Here is a 9480-nt window from a genome sequence, read left to right on the forward strand (position 1 = left end):
AAATAAATAAATAAAACTGCAAAGAAGAGAAATTCTCTTGTGACAATGAAAAATTTCTGCAAAGTCAAATTGGTCGCTTTTCAGAACAATAAGGCTAACCCAGATTTCGGGGGTTTCCAGAAATCTTGACTACACCAAAAGTGGGCATTGCCTTACCTATAGGGAATGTTTGGTTTCATTGATGTGTATATTTGTTTGGTTGTAGAGAAAACTCTTCTTGTGTGTTAAAGAAACTGAACTTGGGGCAAAAACTTTACCCTCGATTTTCTCAAAACAGCATTTTTCGGGATAGCCCCCTTGTGCTTACAAGCAATCATATTATGCACACTAAGGAGATGTTTTGCAACCATTCAAATTAATACAGAAGTCTCTGAGAAGTGTGACTATGAAAAAAAAGTAAAAACCAGCAACGAACTTTGCTGTAGCTAGGAGAAAAATACAGCCAAAATATTAAATAAATACTGCTTTGGCTACCCAAAAAAAATTGTTGGAAAAACGTGGACTCCTGCAGCATCTCCTCACCTCAAGGTGCTCCAGAATATAAGGAGGGTTTGTCATCCCCAGCCGCATCATGGCCCCGTCTGGAATGACCTCCACAAGTCGCCATAGCAACTCGGGAAGGGTGACACCAATGTCATGGCCATAGGCCCCCAGGTCTTCTGAGGTCAGCCACAGTTCTACCACTCCCTCTGAAAGAGAGAAAAAATTATGTTTCTTGATCAACAATTGTAGCATATTACTCTCAACAGATTAACCTCTAGCCACGAGAGCCCCCCGTTTATCTTTGAGTGCAAGTTATGAATTTCGCATATTTGTCGTACTTTTTTCTTGCAAGAGGTCATATTATAAGTGCTGAAGATTAGAGGCGTTACAAGAGAGTAACAACCACAAAAAAGGAGGAAAGATAGAGATGATAGATTTTTTATTGGAAAGAAGGAGCAAACCACACCACATCACCCGCCAACCACCCACTAATAACCTTTCCTCATGACACTGGTATCTCTAGAAATTCACTGCGTCCTGTGACTCACACAATGCTGTTTATTATATTTTTACCAACTAAATCCAAGTTAACAAGGAGAAAACAAAATTTGTTTTTAATGCCAATACAGTAAAGGTTGCGAACAGTAAATTCATCGGGAGGTAGAAGAAAAAAAATAAGAAATAAGAAATAAATCACTGGCCCTGAAAAGACATCTAGTACCTCAGTTCACTTCACATCTTAGAAATGTGTCACGATGCAGTGGAATCAGGCGCTCGTCAATTTTTGTGCATGTGGAGTTATTGGCATCATCATAAAGCTTGTACATTTATCTTGCTTTTGATGAAAAAAATGCCAATCATGAGCAGAAGTGAAGATATTCGCAACTGAAAGAGGTAAGTTCACTTGGTTTCAGCGGTTAAAATAGCGAGAAAATTGCCGCCAAAGTTTGGTAACTTCAATAGCTAAAGAGTCCTTGAAAACTGAAAAATTACATATTTTGAGCTTTTAATCAAGGTTTTTCAGTATAATTCACATGGAAATGTGTTTTTATTTGGACATAAAAGGGTTGAACAAAAAAACAAAAATTTGATTAAAATTGCAAAACTGGTGGGAAAATGCCTGTTTCTCCAATTCTGTTTATTTTGACAAGCACCCAACTTCACCATGATGCCTCACATATGTGGGGCATTGTGGTGAAATCAGGTGCACGTCAAAATACTGAAATCAAAGAAACCGGCATTTTTCTGCGAGTTTGGCAATTTTTATAGAATTTGTTATTTTTGGCTCAAAATCCTTTATGTCCATTTAAAAATTAAAAACATATTTCTGTGTGGATTTTACCTAAAAAAGTTGATTAAAGGGACAAAAACTGTAAATTTTCAGTTTTCAAGGACTCTCAAGCTATGGAAATCACCAAACTTTGGCAGCCCTTTTCTCGCTTACCTTACCTCTGAACCCGGTGACCCCACCTCCTTCAATCACAAATATCTCAACTTCTATTCAAATAAAAGGATTTTTTTTTCAGATAAAGTAAGACAAATGAACAAGCTTTAAGATGATACCAATAACTCTACATGTCCCAAAATTAACGAGAGCCCGATTCCACCGGGTTCTGACACAAACTAGTACCTCAGTTCACTTCACATCTTAGTAAAATAGAAATCTTGTCCCAGAGCCTTGGAGGAGGGTACAAACCTGAAAAAGACTGCCTGGCCCTCTCCACAATGTCCTCTGGTGGGTAGCTGCCTAGGTCACCCCGCGCATGTTTCGTCTTGCAATAAGTACACTGGTTCAGGCATCTGATATTCAGTGGAAAAATCAAACTCAACATATCACTCGCTTACCAGAAAATACATAGCGAAAGCACAGACGCATATGATGTACTGTTCTTCATGATATAAACAACACCCACTTTCTTACGGCATTCCTAGGTCTATATCTTGCTGGTTGACTGAACTGGTATCTTACTTTTGGACACTAAAGCTTTATCTACAAACCATAGATTTATCTGAACACTTGAAACTTTTAGAAATTTAACAAAGTGTGACTAAATATAACGTTGCTAATAAAAACAACTGGACAATTGGAACTATGAACTTTTTTTTTTAATTTCCAGAAACGCAAAGCTTTGAAATTATGCCATAGATTGTCTTTAAGATGATGTCACAATCAGCTGACATGTTAGATTGAAAGTGTTTGCAATAACACTTCAAAAAAAGGACCGTTCCTGAAAGCGGAACAAAAAGCAAAATCATATCTGTTGAAAATCTGACATGTACTGACCTAGAAGTACCTCTAAAGGAATAAAGATCAATATCGCAAAGCTAAGATTTTCGCCATCCTCATATAATGTGATGAATGTGTACAAACTGCATTTCTATCATTCTACATTATAACCTGTTCTATCATTCTACATTATAACCTGTTCTATCATTCTATATTATAACCTGAATAACTTACCCAGTATTAATTGCAATTATTTCAATCAATGGATTCTTCCGGATCTTTGGTAGGCTCAACGATGCTCCACCTTGTTTCTTGCCTGACGATTTCTTCTGACTAAACAAGCGCACAGAGTTCCCTTCAAAATAGACAAAGTATCCATTGAGAGAATGAAAAAATCAAGCAAAAAATATTTGAATTTTTCACAAATCTGTGTTGTTTTTACATGAGTTTGATAACACCATACTAAGTTTAAATATTGTTCCTGGTGCAAGAAATTTGAGCAACTACAAAGGACACTATATTAATGGTGCAGGAAAAATAATTTCAGCTGCTTATGTTTCTTACTGCAGCCTTGATTCCCAATTTCAAAAGAGATATTATATCATCAGAAATGTAACTTTTCCCGAAAATGCCGGAAAATCCGGTATTTAATAAACTGCTGGCAAAATCTCAGCATCTGAGTCGAAGTCATGCCTGAAGAGAGCCGAGTTCATGCCGCAAATCGAAATTGGGAAAATTATTTTTGCCAGACCCGAAAAGAGCAAAGCAGTACCGAAAACGTTACAGGAAGTCTCCAGGCAAAGAGAGAAGTTTTAGTAGCAAAGCCTTTAGCCATGACCAAGTACGCATGCATCATTATCGGAAAGGCAAGGTGCTTTTTTCAAAACAAAGTTGGCGAAGGAAGTTTCAGTTTCAGCGTGGAAAGCTTTCTGTCTCTTCCTTGTGATCGTCGAAGCAAAGTGTGTCGAGTACTACCCTTTGTCGTCTGTGTGTCATTACAGTTTTCACACAATGTTTTTTCACCCGATACCTTATATCATTTGCGACTTTTCTGCGTACTAGTCTTAGATCTAGATCTAGATCAAGTAGTTTGTGCAGCAAGCGACTTTTGAGATGGAGTTGAAGTTTGAGGATCAAAATGGACGTCAGAGTGTGACGGAGATCAACAAAACAGTGAAAATTTAGCTGGTAGCGGTTGGAGAAAAAAGACGTCAACGCGATTTTTTATTGGATTATGTACGCAAGTTGAAAGAAGCTGGTGCTGTTTGGTATACATCTTGCAACTCTAAAATCAGTTATGGAAGTACATTTCTTATCATTGTTTGACTGTGGTCTTGTGTCCTTTGCTTGTACCTGTAGATACATGTAACTATCAGGCTTTTTGTAACCTTTCCCTCTAAATCACTGTCTACCGCTACGCTGCAAAAAGTTCTGGCATTTTTATCAAACTCTGGTGACATTTCTGATATATACCCAAAATTCACAAAGAATGAAAATAAAACTTAGCACATCATTTTATTTGTCAATTCAAAAGTCCAAGAAGATCCTCTTTACTTATCATGGGCATTTGATATATGGTCTTGTAATACTCAAACCATGGCAGGTACAGGTGAATATCTTTCACACCTATAAAAAAAAAAAATTTTAATTCTCACTTTTGTACAACAATACAAAGCTTTTCCTTCTGCGCATTGCACCACAGTTTACATCAGGCAAACGAGTTCACTGACTAACCTTTCAGAGTTTCTTCCACAACTTCAACCACTCTGTCAATCTGTTGAACTCCTATCACACTGAGACCCTGAAACAGAACCACACAATGTTTTTGCTTACACCTCAGGTCATGTTCAGACTCAAAAAATAAAATTTCATCTCCATGATATCAATAGTGGACAATACCAATCAAAGAATGGGTGAGAAGAACAAGTGCATAGAAATGCCAACAGTGGCACACTACATCTCCATTTTTTTAAAAAGGGCATCAATGTTAAACATACAGAGCCATCAGTCTGCAAAAACTGCAAAAACACCCTAACTCATTAACACACCAAACGGAATTATTATTTGTCTAATAATCTTTTCTATCTTCTTTTACACAACTTGACTTAGTGTCACAGATTGATTAGTGTGTTGCTGAAATTTGTAAAAACACATTTTTTTTTAAAAATCAAATTTACATCATGAATAAAAAAGTATACCAAAAAGTATTTTTTAATCGATATATCTGAAAGTTGCAGAGAAAGAGTTGTTGAAGGCAGAAAACCTCCATAGCTGCCAGTCTCTTCTCAGCTAAGCCAAATCAAAAAATATTAATGAAAGTCTCTATCTAACAAAGATTTTAATATGCACTATCACAAGAAACGTAAAGTAAAAGATTTCAAGCAATTCATTAGTAAAAAACAAATTGCATATAAACCTATTAATCACATTCATCACAACTATGTGGACTTTTTTATTTGGAAAACTAAAATCCTGCAATTTTAAGTCATCCAGACCCGAAAAAAAGACTTGTAGCAAATGAAACCTAAACTTCGCAGAGTAATCTCAAGTCTGTAGTAACTTACTGCTACATAACATAGAACAGAAGCAATGATTAAAGTTGGTCACTGTACCTGAATATAATCAGCTTTTTGCTGTCCTTGGGGAACACATCCTGCAAGTACAATCGACTTTCCTTTCGATGTCGCATCTTTTATGTGATTCCTGAAATGATCCTCTGCTGGGTTTTTGACAGTGCAACTGTTCAACAGCCACAAATCAGCATTCTCTTTATCCTCTGGATAATGTATTTGTAGGGAAAAAAAGAAAAAAGAACAGAACAGAAAAAAATGTTAGTTCAATAGATACCTGAACAAGCCAAGAGAAGGTATAAATAAAGTCCCACAAAATATGATCAGAAGATGTGTTTTAGAGACATGACCACTAACAATAGCAAGAAATCTTTCATTATTAAACAAAATAAAAATTCATTCATTAAAAAGAATAAAATGAAGAAGTAAGAAAGTGAAAGAAGGAAAACTTATACTATAATGTTATCAACATAAAATAGAACCTCTAAACTAAAAAACTTTCTTGACACGCATGCTTCTGAAAGTGGCAAGGTCCATGACAACAGAATCTAATAAAATAATTGAAAACTGCAAAGACATCATTATGCCATCTATATTTTCAAATTATTGATACAAGCATCATTCTACCTGTTATCTTGTAGCCATACGCAGCCAACTGTCCAGCCATATATTCACTGTCAGAATTGTTGTGGGAACAGCCCCACGTACGGACGAAGATTTTTTGAGTACCTGCAGAATAAAATTGAATTAAACATGAAAACCTGGGTCCTGGACCCAAATCTCTAATACACAAACAGATTAATAAAATTATTTAATGGTATCAGACGATTTGTTTTTTATTTCACAATAATTTCACAATAACTAAGCAAAGATAATGGCATTATCAAGATACTGTCGTAAGAATTTGCGTTCACTTGCCGCAACAATGTGATGGCGAAAATTACCCGTTCCGATCAGTTGGCGCAGTTCTGAAACAGGCCCAAGAAGTCCATTGCAGTCACTCTCCTGGCCGAGTCACCAGATGAAGTATTTTGTATTGCTGGCTGTGTGACTTAAAATCAGCAAATGCATTGTTCAATCTTCTTGCATAATATACTGACGGTCATTAAAAACGCACCATTTTGGATTGAGCACATTTTGGACTAAAATCTATCCGGTGACATCAATTGAGGTTGACAAATGTTCACGGGCAACAGAGGTTACCGATCGAACAAAATTTGAAGTTCCCAATTCAAACCTGTCAATGCAAAAATCCGATGTGTCGACCTCAAACCTAAAATTTGCTTAGCAAGACAGACTTTTTGGCTGTAAGGGAGAGATTATATTCGCTCATAACAAAAACTGACATTCTTTACTCTGTGCGACGGATTTTTTCTGCATAAATAATGCCGCGACTTTCCATGAAAGAATGTGAAAGGGCAATTGGAATGCCCCAAGCCGGAATGGCAGCACGGCAAGTTGCCAGGCGCATGAACTGTAGCCACTCGACTGTTATCCGGTGTCTCAAGAAAATCCAGCTACTGGATCCTAAGCAGATCGGCGACGGAGCGGCCAACCCCAAGTTACAATACCAGCACAAGACCATTACATTCACCAACGTCACCTTCGTGACCGTTTCCTGCCAGCACCGGAAACAGGTCGTCAAGTGGTTGGTCGGCGTGGACCAGTATCTGAATGGGCCGAGCGACGCCGTTTGCGGGAAGCAGGACTTGCAGCAAGACGCCTGTACGTTGGTCCTGTCCTGACACAGAGGAACTGTCAACAACGTTTGCAGTAGGCCAGGCAGCATTTACAGTTGAAGAGAGTCGATTTGCCCTCTCGCATGCTGACAGGAGAAAAAGGGTCTGGAGACGCCTCGGTGAGTGCTATGCCAACTTTTGCATGCTGGAGGTCGATAGATGGGGAGGAGGCAGCGTCATGGTATGGGGAGCGTCCAGCTACGATTATCGGACACCACTGTACTTCTTCGACCAGCCTGTGAATGCTACCATGTACCAGCAGGTTTTAAAGAACCACGTCTTGCGTTATTTAGTCAACACCCACAGCTGCAGTTATTCCAACACGACAACGCCCTCCCCCTCACCACTCGAGCCACCACTGGTTTTCTGCAGGCAAACAACATTGATGTCCTGGCTTGGCCATCACTGTTTCCAGACATGGCACCAATTGAGCAGGTGTCGGACGAGCTTGGCCGTCGTTTGTCCCGTGGAAGACCTCTACACAATCTCCAAGAGCTGAGGCGTTCTTTGACAAATGAGTGGGTACAGATTTCACAGGTGTTCATTCAGACTCTTGTCAATTCCATGAGAAGACGCTACCAATCCTGTACATTGTATTCAGGCCAATGGAGGACATACACGATACTAAAGCAGGTGATAAAAACTCAATTTAAAGCTCTGATTTTTGAAAAATGACTTTTGTTACTTCACGTTTTCATCCTCGCGGTGTCATTTGACCTTTTAATTTCATTCCAGCTGTGAATATTCATAAAATGACCATAGAATGCAATAGTATACAATCTGTTTTAAAAAATAAACACATCACCATTATTTGAATTGTTTTGTAAGTGGTGCGTTTTTAATGACCGTCAGTATATTTTACTTCTTGAGGTTTTGAAGAAATATATGATGGTCTAAATAATTATAAATTGGACATTCCCACCCCTAAAAAAATTCACACAATGACAGACAGAGGTGAAAGCAAGCAGAGGTGAAAGTTGCACTGACTTTCTAGGGGTTTGGGTTGGGGTTTTTTTTCATTTTCAAGTAATGATTATGGCTCAATCTGGAGTTATGTCAAAACACCAGAATGCAAGCCTTTTTTTAGGGTATAAAAATACAGTAAATTTTTACTTTCATTCCCGCACTCAGAAGTACTTCTTTAGATGGTCAAACTAGTGTATTTTTCACTCTAAAACACACATGATGACCACTAAAACTATCACATCTATTTTTCACAAAAATTTCAAATTTCAAACATAATTTTTTACCAAACATCATGAAATTATGAGAAATACTGGGGGACAAGAGACCCCCCCCCCCCCTCCCCCCCACGAAACCCTCTTCGAATTATTTAACCTTAGAGGAGGCATGCCCTACCCCCTAAAAAAAAAAACGCCCAAACTTTTCTTTACTGCTTGAAATATTACCGGATACTACACAATAAAACTGAGAGTAGGCCTATGCCTAATGATAATAGCAAGGTCATAGTTTGAATAAAAACTATTAAACATTTCAGAACCAAGACAAGTCACAAATACGCCTAGATCTAGATCTAACATCTAAGAAATATCAATTCAAATTGCTTACCAACCCTCCCCCATAATAACATCAATACATTAATAGACCTAACCCGAGCTAACCCTCAACTTATTTGAATTGTTTTAACATTTTTTACATTACGACGATCTAGATACATCTAGATCTAGATCTGGAGTCTAGCCCTCCGAGTCTGAAACTGAACTACTGAACTAAAGAATACCAGTCATTTCGTCACATGCATGGTCATTCTGTCACACCAGTGCAGTCAAAACGTCAGTCATCTCGTCACACCCCAAACCCACAAGGTTGAATGGAGACGGTCATTTCGTAACACACATGCAAACATCAAACACCCATTGTCATGGCAATCGCAAATCACTATTTTTGGGGGATGGTTGGGGCTGTGCGAGTCGTCGTGCCTACCTGATCAGCTACACCGCTCATTAATATGTAGGCCTATTGATAATATTGAAATCTATTGAGTCACATCAACAAAGTTTTAAAGTAGGCCTATAGGCCTATTGATGAAAGGTGTGATTGGCAAGATCATAACATTAGTTTTGTTAAAAATAAAATTTAATAGAAAAGTACCGTACTGCAATTTTGCTAAAAAGCTAGACCCTTACTTTTAAAAAAAGCCTACCAGATCTAACTCTTTACCACACATTGTTTTTGCCATATTTTAAAAACTAGGGCCTATTGTTCAGCTAAGGACAGTTTAGAAGAAGATTTAGATCTAACTTACATTCATAATTCGAAGTGGCTATTCGGACTTGAGTCCGAACAGCGGCTGGAGGTTATTCGGACTCAAATCCCAGTGCACGTGCGCATTCACCAGTTGTACCGTAAGCGAGGTCTATACTCGAGTCCGCATAATCTCCCATTGCTACTAGTACGCTATTACACTGTTTCACGACTACAAAGGGATCAAAAGATAAAA

The 9480-nt window shown here is 38.1% G+C and overlaps 1 protein-coding gene across 1 annotated transcript in view; it reads right to left on the minus strand.

Moving 5' to 3' along the window:
* Window positions 1-9480, minus strand: part of LOC101863090 (threonylcarbamoyladenosine tRNA methylthiotransferase) — a 21590-nt gene that overhangs the window by 9995 nt on the left and 2115 nt on the right. The window contains exons 2-7 of the mRNA XM_005093808.3: window positions 5908-6009; window positions 5323-5486; window positions 4445-4511; window positions 2945-3065; window positions 2180-2283; window positions 523-689 (exon numbers count right to left, since the gene is read on the minus strand). Coding sequence (XP_005093865.1) covers window positions 523-689; window positions 2180-2283; window positions 2945-3065; window positions 4445-4511; window positions 5323-5486; window positions 5908-6009 — 725 coding nt within the window. The remainder of the gene's footprint in view (window positions 1-522; window positions 690-2179; window positions 2284-2944; window positions 3066-4444; window positions 4512-5322; window positions 5487-5907; window positions 6010-9480) is intronic.

Source organism: Aplysia californica, unplaced genomic scaffold (genome assembly GCF_000002075.1).
Source record: "Aplysia californica isolate F4 #8 unplaced genomic scaffold, AplCal3.0 scaffold00070, whole genome shotgun sequence".
Lineage (NCBI taxonomy): Eukaryota > Metazoa > Mollusca > Gastropoda > Aplysiida > Aplysiidae > Aplysia > Aplysia californica.